The following is a 16,174-nucleotide window of genomic DNA, read 5'->3' on the forward strand; positions in this document are numbered from 1 at the left end:
ATTCACATTTGTGAGCTTCAGTTTTATGTGCTTCTTCTATGGTGGCAATAATCTTTTGATGCTTTGGTGACAATAGGCTGTTCAGTGATCACGGAACCAGATTGAAAAAAGAGTGTATCTTTAAATGATTATCATACACCCAGAAATTCCTCATTTGCTGGACACATGTAAATGAAAACTTTGAAGCACAGAATATTTGACATCCACTAACTTGGAGTCACTGAGCAAGAGGTTCATACCTTTGTTAAATATTCCATGCTTCTATTTTTGCAAGCTTTTGCACGATACCATTAACCATTTCGTAGCATTGTTCTGCTGTTATGATTGTACCTTTGAAATTTGTTTTAAAAGATAATTACACATTTTGCAATTGCATCAGTGTTTCATTCCAGTAGGGATGCAATGCATTTTGGTCGCATCTTCCAAATGATGATGTGGTGCAAGAAAATATTATCCTTCAGAGAATAATGTTAAAGGGAAACTAGGGGATTTCAGACTCCACAATTTCTATGTTTGCAAGTCAAAAAGCAGGGAACACATCTTTCAGCTTTCAGTATTTCATTTGGAAGATAGTCTTTCATTTGCTGCAGCTGCTCTTAAGTGCCCACTAGTGATGATTGTTTTGACTTTCCCACACAAAAAAAGAAGGAAAAAAAATCACTTGCTCTTACTTTCATGTAGCCTGCATACTGTCCACCATTCATGGTGAATATATATGGAACATTTATCAGAAAGTTCTTGTAGACATACTTGATCTTTGTTCATATTTCCAGATGATGTGTCACTTTGCTCTGATACTACACACTTATATTTACCATCATTAAATTGCATTGGCATTATGGATAACAGTTAATATAAATATCATTCTGAGAAACTGCAGTTTGTGGCAGGCCAGGTGTAAATTATGTTTTGATAACTGTCATGTCAGTCTCATTGTCAGAAATAGTTATTGAAAAATACCTGAATTGCCACTTATAGATAATCCTGAAGCATAATGATACTCAGTTTCTCTTCTGTTACCTCCATCACTTGAATGTTTTTGCTAAAATTGGGTTTTGCACAAAAGATAATATTAATTACCTTCCAGAGTGGAATTATCACTCTGCAGTGCAGTGTGCGCTGATATGAAACTCCCTGGCAGATTAAAACTGTGAGCTGGACCGAGATTCTAACTTGAGCCCGAACCCGAGTTCAAGTCTCGGTCTGGCACACAGTTTTAACCTGCCAGGATGTTTCATTAATTGTCTTTCTTCTCTTGATAGTTTCTGCTAGTAGCTGAATAATTCCATATGACATATACTGAGTTCCATAACAGCATTATTGTGAAATTGTGCTTAGATTTTTCTGAAGGATGAACTCTGGTGAAACTGTCATAAATTTATCACTCATTAAAAGAAATAAGTAAAAATGAATATGGATATCACCATTTTCCACATACCATTAATAAATCAAGTCATTCTGTAATTAATACGCTAATAGTGAGATTTCTACAGCTCTGTTCTACATACTCTCCTGTAGAAGAACTAGTTAGTAGCACCATGATATGTTCATATCTTTGCTGGATGTTGGAAGACGGAAACTGTGAGTTTAGTGAATGATTAAGATTAAGTTTTAAGTGCAGTTTACAGTGTTAGAATAAATTTGCCTTCCACCCATTCCCGTTGAAGGCTTTGTTTGACATGTGACACATAAGTCCTGTACGAGACCATTAAAATTTTCGTTTTAAATTTTGTTTCAGTGCTCATTCATACCAAAATTCAACATATCCATCAAGACAAAATATGAAAACAACAATGGTTCTACTGAAAATGTAAGTAAAATTACTGATTTACCTTTCAGTTAAGAGTAATTATTAACTCAACCACCTAATGGAAATATATTTTTGTTTTTTGTGCTGCTATTAGGTTTTTTGGGTAGCTATCAAATTTCAAATATTCAAACATGTATTGAAGTAACACCTACTGACATTTATTTGTTTTTGTCTTTTTATTATTAATGTTTCATTCTTCTTTCTTTCTTTCTTTCTTTCTTTTTTTTCTAGATTTCACTTTCATATTTTATCATGCATTTTTTTTCTTAAAAGATGCAGTAAACTCTTAGTAAAAGCTTTCAGTTATAATTTAGGTAGTCTTCTTTCTCCGTTCACTGTCTTGGACCACTGAAATTTTCTCATTGCATACCTCTGTACTTGTGACTGTTTAATAAAGTTTATAGAAAGGCTAATTTTATTTGTTATCATTGTGAGGTCTGCTGATCACATTTTATATTTTCCAAAGAAGGCTGAATATCTTTCTAATAAGTGTTACTTGATGCTTTGGTAATAAAGTTTGTTTAAAAATGTAGTTTATGTAAAGTCTGGACAGTTTTTGATATCTCTCTGTTTGCCTGCAGTGCCTCAACCTGACGCCAGAGGTTCTAGCTGAGAGAAGTATAGATGAAATAGACATTGCGTACGATGAAGTTAGTCCTAAACACTATAAAGAGGAAGAGGTAAGTTCTGCCATCCTCAGCACATACTGTGTAACTTAGGTGATCAATAATTTACTGTCGTTAGTGATATGTAGGTGCCCAAGAAAAGACATTGTTGATTTAAACAAGTTATGTATTTCATTATGACATTGCAGGTTAAAACATTTATCCTTCATTGGAAAATATAAGCGAAAAGTATAAGAAGAAATCTGCTGTATATGTGTAATATATTTTTGAAAATTTACGTGTTTTGTGATTGTAATGAAACAATACGAAGTTTCATGAACATGTTATTAAAATTTATTTGTGGTGAGCATGGATCCTTAAGTGCATCTCACTTTAAGGGATATAATATCAACAGCTTCTGGCTGCTGTGCCCCCCCCCTCCCCCCCCCCCCCCCTATGAACCATGTCCTTGCCATTGGTGGAGAGGCTTGTGTGCCTCATTGGTACAGACAGCCGTACCGTAGGTGTTACAACGGAGGGGTATCTGGTATCTAATGAGAGGCCAGACAAACAGGTGGTTCCTGAAGAGGTGCAGTAGCCTTTTCAGCAGTTGCTGGGGCAACAGTCTGTATGATTGACTGATCTGGCTTCGTAACATCAACCAAAACGGCCATGCTGTGCTGGTACTGCGAATGGCTGAATGCAAGGGAAAACTACAGTTGTAGTTTTTCCCAAGGGCATGCAGCTGTACTGTATGTTTAAATAATGATGGTGTCCTCTTGGGTAAAATATTCTGGAGGTAAAATAGTCCATTTGGATCTCCAGGTGGGACTACTCAGGAAAATGTTGTTATCAGGAGAAACAAAACTTGCTTTCTACAGATTGTAGCATGGAATGTCAGATCCCTTAATTGGGCAGATAGCCCAGAAAATTTAAAAAGGAAATTTGATAGTTTAAAATTAGATGTTGTTGTTGTGGTCTTCAGTCCAGAGACTGGTTTGATGCAGCTCTCCATGCTACTCTATCCTGTGCAAGCATTTTCATCGCCCAGTACCTACTGCAATCTACATCCTTCTGAATCTGTTTAAGGTATTCATCTCTTGGTCTCCCTCTATGATTTTTACCCTCCACGTTTCCCTCCAATACTAAATTGGTGATCCCTTGATGTCTCAGAATATGCCCTACCAACCGATCCCTTCTTCTAGTCAAGTTGTGCCACAAACTCCTCTTCTCTCCAATTCTATTCAGTACCTCCTCATTAGTTATGTGATCTACCCATCTAGTCTTCAGCATTCTTCTGTAACACCACATTTTGAAAGCTTCTATTCTCTTCCTGTCTAAACTATTTATTGTCCACGTTTCACTTCCATACAAGGCTACACTCCATAAAAATACTTTCAGTAACGACTTCCTGACACTTAAATCTATACTCGATGTTAACAAATCCCTCTTCTTCAGAAACACTTTCCTTGCCATTGCCAGTCTACATTTTATATCCTCTCTACTTCGACCATCATCAGTTATCTTGCTCCCCAAATAGCAAAAGTCATCTACTACTTTATGCGTCTCATTTCCTAGTCTAATACCCTCAGCATCACCTGATTTAATTTTCCTACATTCCATTATCCTCTTTTGCTTTTGTTGATGTTCATCCTATACCCTCCTTTCAAGACACTGTCCATTCCATTTAACTGCTCTTCCAGGTCCTTTGCTGTCTCTGATAGAATTACAATGTCATCGGCGAACCTCAAAGTTTTTATTTCTTCTCCATAGATTTTGATACCTACTACGAATTTTTCTTTTCTTTCCTTTACTGTTTGCTCAATATACAGTTTGAATAACATCGGGGATAGGCTACAATCCTGTCTCACACCCTTCCCAACCACTGCTTCCCTTTCATGTCCCTCGACTCTTATAACCGCCTTCTGGTTTCTGTACAAATTGTAAATAGCCTTTCGCTCCCTGATTTTACCCCTGCTGCCTTCAGAATTTGAAAGAGATTATTCCAGTCAACATAGTCAAAAGCTTTCTCTTAAGTCTACAAATGCTAGAAACATAGGTTTCCTTAATCTATTTTCTAAGATAAGTCGTAGGGTCAGTATTGCCTCACGTGTTTAAACATTTCTACGGAATCCAAACTGATCTTCCTTGAGGTCAGCTTCTACCAGTTTTTCCATTCATCTGTAGAGAATTCATGTTAGTATTTTGCAGCCGTGGCTTATTAAACTGATGGTTCAGTAATTTTCACATCTGTTAACACCTGCTTTCTTTGGGATTGGAATTATTATATTCTTCTTGAAGTCCGAGAGTATTTCGCCTGTCTCGTACTTCTTGCTCACTAGATGGTAGAGATTCGTAAGGCCTGGCTCTCCCAAGGCTGTCAGTATTTCTAATGGATTGTTGTCTATTCCCGGGGCCTTGTTTCAACGTAGGTCTTTCAGTGCTCTGTCAAACTCTTCACGCAGTATCATATCTCCCATTTCATCTTCGTCTATATTCTTTCCATTTCTATAATATTGTCCTCAAGAACATCGCCCTTGTATAAACCTTCTATATACTCCTTCCACCTTTCTGCTTTCCCCTCTTTGCTTAGAACTGGGTTTCCATCTGAGCTCTTGATATTCATGCAATTGCTTCTCTTTTCTCCAAAGGTCTCTTTAATTTTCCTGTAGGCAGTATCTATCTTACCCCTAGTGATATGTGCCTCTATATCCTTACATTTGTCTACTAGCCATCCCTGCTTAGCCATTTTGCACTTCCTGTCGATCTCATTTTTGAGACGTTTGTATTCCTTTTTGCCTGCTTCATTTACTGCATTTTTATATTTTCTCCTTTCATCAATTAAATTCAATACCTCTTCTGTTACCCAAGGATTTCTATTAGCCCTCGTCTTTTTACCTACTTGATCCTCTGCTACCTTCACTATATTTCATCTCTCAGAGCTACCCATTCTTCTTCTACTGTATTTTTTCCCCCCATTCTTGTCACTCGTTCCCTAATACTTTCCCTGAAGCTCTCTACAACCTCTGGTTCTTTCAGTTCATCCAGGTCCCATCTCCTTAAATTCCCACCTTTTTGCAGTTTCTTCAGTTTTAATCTACAGTTCATAACCAATAGATTGTGGTCAGAGTCCACATCTGCCCCTGGAAATGTCTCACAATTTAAAAGTTAGATATGGTGGGAATTAGCGAAGTTCACTAAAGTGAATACAGGGCTATAAATGCGAAATCAAATAAGGGTAATGCAGGAGTAGGTTTAATAAAGAATAAAAAAGTAGGAATGTGTATAAGTTATTACAAACAGCATATTGAACGCATTATTGTAGCCAAGACAGACATGAAGCCCATGCCTACCACAGTAGTACAAGTTTATATGCCAACTAGCTTCGTAGATGATGTAGAGATTGAAGAAATATTTGATGTGATAAAAGAAATTATTCAGATAGTTAAGGTAGACGAAAATTTAATAGTCATAGGGGACTGGGATTCAATAGTAGGAAAAGGGAGGGAGGGAAAAGTAGTAGGTGAATATGGAAGGGGGGTAAGGAATGAAAGAGATAACCGCCTCTTGGAATTTTACACAGAACGGAACTTAATCATAGCTAACACTTGGTTTAAGAATCATGAATATACGTATACTATGAATATATAATCATGAATATACTTATACTACGTGGAAGACACCTGGAGACACTGGAAGGTTTCAGATAGATTATATAATGGTAAGACAGAGAGTTAGGAACCAGGTTTTACATCATAAGACATTTCCAATGGCAGATGTGGACTCTAATCAGAATTTATTGGTTATGAACTGTAGATTAAAACAACTGAAGAAACTTCAGGAAGGTAGGAATTTAAGGAGATGGGACCTGGATAAACTGAAAGAACCAGAGGTTGTAGAGTGTTTCAGAGAGAGCATTAGGAATGATTGACAGATACAGGGGAAAGAAATACAGTAGAAGAAGAATGGGTAGCTTTGAGAGATGAATAGTGAAGGCAGCAGAGGATCAAGTAGGTAAAAAGATGAGGGCTTGTATGAATCCTTGGGTAACAGAAGAGATATAGAATTTAAATGAGGAAATATAAAAATGCATTAAATGAAACAGGCGAAGAGGAATAAAAACATCTCAAGAATGAGATTGACAGGAAGTGCAAATTGGCTAAAAAGGGATGGATAGAGGACAAATGCAAGGAAGTAGAAGCATATATCATTAGGGGTAGGATAGATACTGCCTACAGGCAAATTAAAGAGACCTGTGGAGAAAAGAGAACCACCTGTGTGAACATAGTGTGTTCAGATGGAAAAATAGTCCTACGCAAAATAGGGAAAGCAGAAAGATGGAAGGAGTATACAGAGGGTCTATAAAAGGGCGATGTATTATGGAAACAGAAGAGGACGTAGATGAAGATGAAACAGGAGATATGATACTGCATGAAGAATTTGACAGAGGAAGGCCCGGGGAGTAGAAAACATTCCATTAGAATTACCGATAGTCTTGGGAGAGCCAGCCATGACAAAACTCTTCCTTCTGGTGAGCAAGATGTTCGAGACAAGTGAAATACCTTTGGATTTCAATAAGAATGTAATAATTTCAATCCCAAAGAAAGCAGGTGTTGACAGGTGTGAAAATTACCGAATTATCAGTTTAATAAGTCATGGTTGCAAAATACTAACAAGAATTCTACACAGAAAAATCGAAAAACTGATAGAAGCCAACCTTGGGGAAGATCAGTTTGGATTCCGTAGAAATTTTGGAATACGTAAAGTAGTATTGACCCTATGACTTATCTTAGAAGATATGTTAACGAAAGAGGAACCTATGTTTCTAGCATTTGTAGACTTAGAGAAAGCTTTTGATAATGTTGACTGGAATACTCTCTTTCAAATTCTGAAGGCAGCAGGGGTAAAATCAGGGAGCGAAAGGCTATTTACAATTTGTACAGCAACCAGAAGACGGTTATAAGAGTTGAGGGACATGAAAGGGAAGCAGTGGTTGGGAAGGGTGTGAGACAGGATTGTAGCCTATCCCCTATGTTATTCAATCTGTATATTGAGCAAACAGTAAAGGAAAGAAAAGAAAAATTCGTAGTAGGTATCAAAATTTATGGAGAAGAAATCAAAACTTTGAGGTTCGTCGATGACATTGTAATTCTATCGGAGACAGCAAAAGACCTGGAAGAGCACTTAAATGGAATGGACAGTGTCTTGAAAGGAGGGTATAGGATGAACATCAACAAAAGCAAAAGAGGATAATGGAATGTAGGAAAAGTAAATCAGGTGATGCTGAGGGTATTAGATTAGGAAATGAGTATATGAGTTTTGCTATTTAAGGAGGGATAACTCATGGTCAAAGTAAAGAGGATATAAAATGTAGACTGGCTATGGCAAGGAAAGCGTTTCTGAAGAAGAGAAGTTTGTTAACATCGAGTATATATTTAAGTGTTGGGAAGTCCTCTCTGAAGGTATTTGTGTGGAGTGTAACCATGTATGGAAGTGAAACATGAACAGTTTAGACACGAAGAGAATAGAAGCTTTTGAAATGTGGTGTTACAGAAGAATTCTGAAGATTAGATGGGTAGTTCAATTACCTAATGAGGAGGTACTGAACAGAATTGTGGAAATTGTGGTACAACTTGACTAGAAGAAAGAATCGGTTGGCAGGACACGTTTTTAGGCATCAAGGGATCACCAATTTAGTATTGGAGGGAAGCGTGGAGGATAAAAATCGTAGAGGGAGATCAAGCGATCAATACACTCAGCAGATTCAGAAGGGTGTAGGTTGCAGTAGTTACCCAGAAATGAAAGGCTGCACAGGATAGAGTAGTATGGAGAGCTACATCAAAGCAGTCTCTGGACTGAAGACCACAACAACAACAATATTAACAGCTGTTTTGAAATGTTGCAATAATGCTTGAACAGTGTTTGATTATCACTGCCCAACATGGAGGTCAAAGTTAACTGCAGACTAGTGAGTTCTGACTTCATTAAAATACCTGCCCAAGTACAGCAGTAAAATTTCAAGCACACTTAGTGTTTCTAGTCATAAAGTCAAAGTACAGGACTAAGTGGTGCTGTTATAAAATGTGATATCCTTGCTGTGGCATAAGCAGTTAATGTCCTTGCATTTGAGTAATGAATGTATTCTTACAGACCTGGCCAAGAAATTGGAAAAGTTTCCGGACCATGTGAGTAACAAAAATAAAGATAAATTTAACCTTGCTTGTTTTAAGATGTTTGTTATCACATTATTGTGTGTAACTCTTTTTGATGGAAAAAGGAGAAAAATATTGAAGTTTTTACAAATTATGAAATAAGGAAACTGAAACACCCTTAAAAAGAAGGAAGATGCTTGGTCTGCAGAGTACAAAGAGAGCACAGATTGTTGGGGATAGGGGTAAAGTTTAAGAAGAAAAAGATGCTCAGTTTGTGACATTACTAGTCTTTTACAGCAGCTGTAACCTGGCTCAAGTGGCTAAACACAGTAGATTGGTAATTGAGCTATGTGCGACTCTGTTTACGAAGGTAGCCTTGATCAAGTCATAGAGTCGAGCTGCATGTGTCTGCTTTCATGCCTAGCAGCTAAACTCACTGCAGATAATAATTTGTATCTGTGATCCTGCAGTCAAATAGTCTATGGATTCGCTGGAATTGCAAATTAATAAAATAATCATTTGTATTAAATATGAGAGAAGATTAAATAATTAATCAAAAGGGTATTTTTTCTAATGCCTGAAATTGATGTTGACAAACACTAGAGGATCATTTGAATAATTGTTGGTTTGTTCAATCAAATAATCATAAATATTTGGAAAGAGTGTCTTAAAGTTAATGGTTATAATACAATCAGAAATAAAAGCATATTGAAAAGCAGTAAAGTTGCGTTAAGTGCACTACAAGAATGGTAGCAGATACCCCAGCTAATCATCAAAGATGCATGAAAACTAAATCCCATTCTGTGATTACAAAACACGAAACATTCACCAGCTCAAAATAAATTAAGCTTAGGTATGGTGACCACATACCTACATACATCAGCTAAATAGTATAAACACATACTGTCTCCACTCTTAATTCCACAATGCAAGCAGAAAAATCAGAGTTCAGAACTGGAACACACTTAGAACTCGTGAAAATTAAAGTCACCTTGAAAGTTAGAGTACTCGAGTGGCTGTTGACCACCCAAAACCTACCATCTTCACAGCTGAATACCACTTGTTATCTCAGCAGGTCCGCCTTCTTCCAGCTCTCAGAACTAAGTGCCCATCTCCAGTACCAAGCTTAGCTCTGCCACTGCCTGATTCTCATTGGCTGAAGGCCATTCCCACCAAAATATACAGTATTCTTAGCTTCTAAAGACTTACTTTGACTTTACTTGACCACCTTCTGCATTAAACTAGCATATTACTACAATATTTAATAAATGGGAGGTTATTAACATTTGGTCCCACTCAGACCATTTGCAATAAGTATAAATAATAGTTGATGATAAATGAATAACACAATCTTCACACAGGTGTGTTTATGTTAAATGATAATAAAATGTTGTTAAATGTTTGTTAAGCAGTAACTTTGGCAGCACTGATACAGCACCTTTTGGCATTCTGAGTTCATTGATGGTTTCAGCTTGTACATGCAACTGACCATTTTTAAAATACAGAGTGTTTCAAAAAGAATATATGTATTACAAAGTATTATTTTGCCCAAACTATTAATTGCTGCACCTCAGTTCGGCTGTTGGAGAAACAAATACAGAGTCTAGTTTATATTAATAGTCGCTAGATGTCACCTGTCTTCTGTTTTGCTTGGTAACCATCATATGTTTAAAATGGCTACTCCACAGCAGAAATCATTGTGTGTTCTCGAGTTTGCAAAGTGCAGTTCCGTGATTACAGTGCAAAGACATTGCAGGATGAGGTATCAAATTGATGCTCCAAATGGGTGGAAAATTCGCAAATGGTATCGACAGCTTCTAGATACCGGATGTGTATGTAAAGGAAAGAGTCCTGACCGCCCTCATCTTCCTGAAGGAAATGTTGCACGAATTCAAACTGCTTTCTGACATGTTGTTGTTGTTGTGGTCTTCAGTCCTGAGACTGGTTTGATGCAGCTCTCCATGCTACTCTATCCTGTGCAAGCTTTTTCATCTCCCAGTACCTACTGCAACCTACATCCTTCTGAATCTGCTTAGTGTATTCATCTCTTGGTCTCCCTCTACGATTTTTACCCTCCACGCTCCCCTCCAATACTAAATTGGTGATCCCTTGATGCCTCAGAACATGTCCTACCAACCGATCCCTTCTTCTGGTCAAGTTGTGCCACAAACTTCTCTTCTCCCCAATCCTATTCAATACCTCCTCATTAGTTATGTGATCTACCCATCTAATCTTCAGCATTCTTCTGTAGCACCACATTTCGAAAGCTTCTATTCTCTTCTTGTCCAAACTATTTATCGTCCATGTTTCACTTCCATACATGGCTACACTCCATACGAATACTTTCAGAAATGACTTCCTGACACTTAAATCAATACTGGATGTTAACAAATTTCTCTTCTTCAGAAACGCTTTCCTTGCCATTGCCAGCCTACATTTTATATCCTCTCTACTTCGACCATGATCAGTTATTTTGCTCCCCAAATAGCAGAACTCCCTTACTACTTTAAGTGCCTCATTTCCTAATCTAATTCCCTCAGCATCACCTGACTTAATTAGACTACATTCCATTATCCTTGTTTTGCTTTTGTTGATGTTCATCTTATATCCTCCTTTCAAGACACTGTCCATTCCATTCAACTGCTCTTCCAAGTCCTTTGCTGTCTGTGACAGAATTACAATGTCATCGGCGAACCTCAAAGTTTTTATTTCTACTCCATGAATTTTAATACCTACTCCGAATTTTTCTTTTGTTTCCTTTACTGCTTGTTCAATATACAGATTGAACAACATCGGGGAGAGGCTACAACCCTGTCTTACTCCCTTCCCAACCACTGCTTCCCTTTCATGTCCCTCGACTCTTATAACTGCCATCTGTTTTCTGTACAAATTGTAAATAGCCTTTCGCTCCCTGTATTTTACCCCTGCCACCTTTAGAATTTGAAAGAGAGTATTCCAGTCAACATTGTCAAAAGCTTTCTCTAAGTCTACAAATGCTAGAAACGTAGGTTTGCCTTTCCTTAATCTTTCTTCTAAGATAAGTCGTAAGGTCAGTATTGACTCACGTGTTCCCGTGTTTCTACGGAATCCAAACTGATCTTCCCCGAGGTTGGCTTCTACTAGTTTTTCCATTCGTCTGTAAAGAATTCGTGTTAGTATTTTGCAGCTGTGACTTATTAAGCTGATAGTTCGGTAATTTTCACATCTGTCAACACCTGCTTTCTTTGGGATTGGAATTATTATATTCTTCTTGAAGTCTGTGGGTATTTCGCCTGTTTCATACATCTTGCTCACCAGATGGTAGAGTTTTGTCAGGACTGGCTCTCCCACGGCCGTCAGTAGTTCCAATGGAATATTGTCTACTCCGGGGGCCTTGTTTCGACTCAGGTCTTTCAGTGCTCTGTCAAACTCTTCATGCAGTATCATATCTCCCATTTCATCTTCATCTACATCCTCTTCCATTTCCATAATATTGTCCTCAAGTACATCGCCCTTGTATAGACCCTCTATATAGTCCTTCCACCTTTCTGCTTTCCCTTCTTTGCTTAGAACTGGATTTCCATCTGAGCTCTTGATATTCATACAAGTCGTTCTCTTATCTCCAAAGGTCTCTTTAATTTTCCTGTAGGCGGTATCTATCTTACCCCTAGTGAGATAGGCCTCTACATCCTTACATTTGTCCTCTAGCCATCCCTGCTTAGCCATTTTGCACTTCCGGTCGATCTCATTTTTGAGACATTTGTATTCCTTTTTGCCTGTTTCACTTACTGCATTTTTATATTTTCTCCTTTCATCAATTAAATTCAATATTTCTTCTGTTACCCAAGGATTTCTACTAGCCCTCGTCTTTTTACCTACTTGATCCACTGCTGCCTTCACTACTTCATCCCTCAAAGTTACCCATTCTTCTTCTACTGTATTTATTTCCCCCATTCCTGTCAATTGCTCCCTTATGCTCTCCCTGAATCTCTGTACAACCTCTGGTTCTTTTAGTTTATCCAGGTCCCATCTCCTTAAATGCCCACCTTTTTGCAGTTTCTTCAGTTTTAATCTACAGGTCATAACCAATAGATTGTGGTCAGAGTCCACATCTGCCCCTGGAAATGTCTTACAATTTAAAACCTGGTTCCTAAATCTCTGTCTTACCATTATATAATCTATCTGATACCTTTTAGTATCTCCAGGGTTCTTCCATGTATACAACCTTCTTTCATGATTCTTAAACCAAGTGTTAGTTATGATTATGTTGTGCTCTGTGCAAAATTCTACCAGGCGGCTTCCTCTTTCATTTCTGTCCCCCAATCCATATTCACCTACTATGTTTCCTTCTCTCCCTTTTCCTACACTCGAATTCCAGTCACCCATGACTATTAAATTTTCGTCTCCCTTCACAATCTGAATAATTTCTTTCATTTCATCATACATTTCTTCAATTTCTTCGTCATCTGCAGAGCTAGTTGGCATATAAACTTGTACTACTGTAGTAGGTGTGGGCTTCGTATCTATCTTGGCCACAATAATGCGTTCACTATGCTGTTTGTAGTAGCTTACCCGCATTCCTATTTTCCTATTCATTATTAAACCTACTCCTGCATTACCCCTATTTGATTTGGTGTTTATAACCCTGTAGTCACCTGACCAGAAGTCTTGTTCCTCCTGCCACCGAACTTCACTAATTCCCACTATATCTAACTTCAACCTATCCATTTCCCTTTTTAAATTTTCTAACCTACCTGCCCGATTAAGGGATCTGACATTCCACGCTCCGATCCGTAGAACGCCAGTTTTCTTTCTCCTGATAACGACATCCTCTTGAGTAGTCCCCGCCCGGAGATCCGAATGGGGGACTATTTTACCTCCGGAATATTTTACCCAAGAGGACGCCATCATCATGTAATCATACAGTAAAGCTGCATGCCCTCGGGAAAAATTACGGCTGTAGTTTCCCCTTGCTTTCAGCCGTTCGCAGTACCAGCACAGCAAGGCCGTTTTGGTTAATGTTACAAGGCCAGATCAGTCAATCATCCAGACTGTTGCCCTTGCAACTACTGAAAAGGCTGCTGCCCCTCTTCAGGAACCTCTTTCTGACATAGTCCTACAAAATCAACTCATCGTGCCAGTTGGGAGTTACAACTGCCTACAACAATTTGGTGTGTTTTAAGATGTCGGTTGGTTATGAAGCCATACAAGTTACAGCTGTTACAAGCTCTGCATCCTGATGACAAACGCAAACATCTGGCATTTTTTAATGAGATTCTTGATGCTATTGACAATGATAGCACTTACAGACAATGCATCATGTTCATTGATGAAGCGACTTTCCATGTTAGTGGTCAGGTAAACAAACACAATGTTCGAATTTGGAGCCTACAGAAACCACATCCAGCCATTGAACATGTAAGAGACTCGCCCAAAGTCAACATGTTTTGTGTGATATCACGATCATCTATTTACGCCCCATTCTTCTTTCATGGAAACATGGTTAACGGTCAGCAGTATCTCACTATGTTACAAAACTAGTTGTTTCCGAGGATACAAGAAGACAACTTCATTTTTCAAAAAGATGGGGCACCTTCTCACTGGAGTCACAAGTGCGTCAACAGGGTGTATACGACCCGGGAGATCCGGGAAAAGCCCAGGAATTTTTTCATCCGGGAGAAAACCGGGAATAGCCTGGGAATTTTTTACAATTCCGGGAATGTTTCATTGTTTTAGTTTTCAGTTAAATGTTTGTGATTTTGACTGGTAAGAACCAATACTCCAACAAAGGATATTACTGTATCCCGCGTCTGCAGGATAATAGTGCAGCAACAAAACATTAACAAGAGGAAGAAAAAACGGAAATAAAACTTAAGCCGCAAAGGAAATCTGCCATATACAACAACAAAACATAGTGCTCATACAAGCATCTGCCAGCAGCAAAGTGTGCCAAAGGCTCTAGAAAGACTATGCAATGATTCAGAACGACAAGTTGCCTCCGATGAGCGTGCCATGACAGCTGTTGACATAGATTCATTTGAGCAGTTACAGGCAGGCTCTTGTGGATGCGCAGTTGAGTCGTGTATGGGTAGTACCTTCTCCCGCTTTGGGCTACGGATGTGTGGCTGGGCGCCACTATCTAGTATTGCCCCAGTTCGGAAATATCGTAGATCTGGGGCTGATGCACAGAGCAGTCTGAGTTGTGGCGGGGAGGTGGGTAGTCTCCATGTGACCTGTGTTTACATTTAGTGATTTTGCTGTTTCCTCTTCATTTATTACTCTCATATCAAATGAAAACAAAACGTATTTCTGTGGCCAGATAATTATGGAAGGCTAAAATATATTATTATTTTAAAGTTCCACCTTTCTGACAGTCAAGCATTAATCACCTTGCAGAACAATGAAGTTATTTTTGTCACTTTGCTAAAGATATTTGGCTTTTATTAATATTTTGCGCTGAGGCAGTCAATTTATTTGAAACAAAGTGTTTAATTTCACACTGTTGGCTAGTTTCAACTGTTCGCTGCATTTCAAGTGCACGTTGTCCATCTTCTAGCTTGCATGGCATGATGCCATAATAAAGAACCAAACATGAGATACTCAAACATGGTACTCAAGAAAATTTACATCCAAATCTGGACATACGAATGTGCACTTTAAGCCCGATTATACATTTTAGTATGGTTCATGAAATTCCGATGAACTTGACGCGTCCTCTGATGTCTTGTTTCTTTTGTGACATAGTGCAAGATCTTTTAATGTTTTACATGTACGAACATACGGGCTTCCTGTGTCATCATAGCTGCGCAAAAGCTGTGGTGCCTGTTATCCGGTGCTATCTGGCAACTGCTGAAATGAATCAGTTTCTAACAAGCCACGGGAAAACATTGCGGATTATGGTTCGAAAAGCATTACTTTCAAAGTAAATTTCCTTTTACACAAGATGAACTATATGCGAGAATGTGCGATGAATTTCTTAAATCACAGAGCGTTTGACTCTCAATTAAAAATCAACTCTTTGAGGACGAACATCTAGAAGAATTTAAAGTGCAGAAGATCAGACATTTATGTCGTTATTAAAAATTTTACTGGCACATTTGTGTGATATATCTTAAAGTGCAACATGCGCAAAAAATATCAACATTATATGTGGAAGCTTAGCTTCTCTTGCAGTGTATTAATGTTCGAGACCTCTGTTTTTCTTGTAGCAACACTATGTATATAATTTAAACCATCAACTTTTCTTATTTGTGTGTTTGTGCTACTTAAGAGTGATCTTGCTATTGGCTGACTACATCACGTGTCCTATGCTGTCATCAGCTGGTGAGATCACATGACATGAGCTATGACTGGCTTACAAAAGCGCGTTGCAATCTCGATTTCAATGCCTTGGAAAGTAACATGCAGTGTTTGGTGGAATTCGAATTTATATTTTTGTAACACGAAAATATGCAGCTTACATGTTGCTGCTGCACATCAAAGATCTTTCCAAAACGTGTCCCCCCCCCCCTTTCCCCCCCTGAGTTCTGTTTTCTAAAGTGCGGGAATTTCTACATCGGCATATAAAACCATAAACATTCAAAAGACTGATAAGTTTTACAGTGCCGAGGAAGAGTATACTGGGAGAA

At 38.3% G+C, this 16,174-nt stretch overlaps 1 protein-coding gene across 1 annotated transcript in view; it reads left to right on the forward strand.

The window, feature by feature from the left end:
• LOC126462265 (cytoplasmic phosphatidylinositol transfer protein 1) overlaps nt 1-16,174 on the forward strand; it is a 97,129-nt gene that overhangs the window by 34,498 nt on the left and 46,457 nt on the right. The window contains exons 5-6 of the mRNA XM_050096059.1: nt 1,739-1,810; nt 2,392-2,490. Coding sequence (XP_049952016.1) covers nt 1,739-1,810; nt 2,392-2,490 — 171 coding nt within the window. The remainder of the gene's footprint in view (nt 1-1,738; nt 1,811-2,391; nt 2,491-16,174) is intronic.

Source organism: Schistocerca serialis, chromosome 1, assembly GCF_023864345.2.
Source record: "Schistocerca serialis cubense isolate TAMUIC-IGC-003099 chromosome 1, iqSchSeri2.2, whole genome shotgun sequence".
In the NCBI taxonomy this organism is placed as follows: domain Eukaryota; kingdom Metazoa; phylum Arthropoda; class Insecta; order Orthoptera; family Acrididae; genus Schistocerca; species Schistocerca serialis.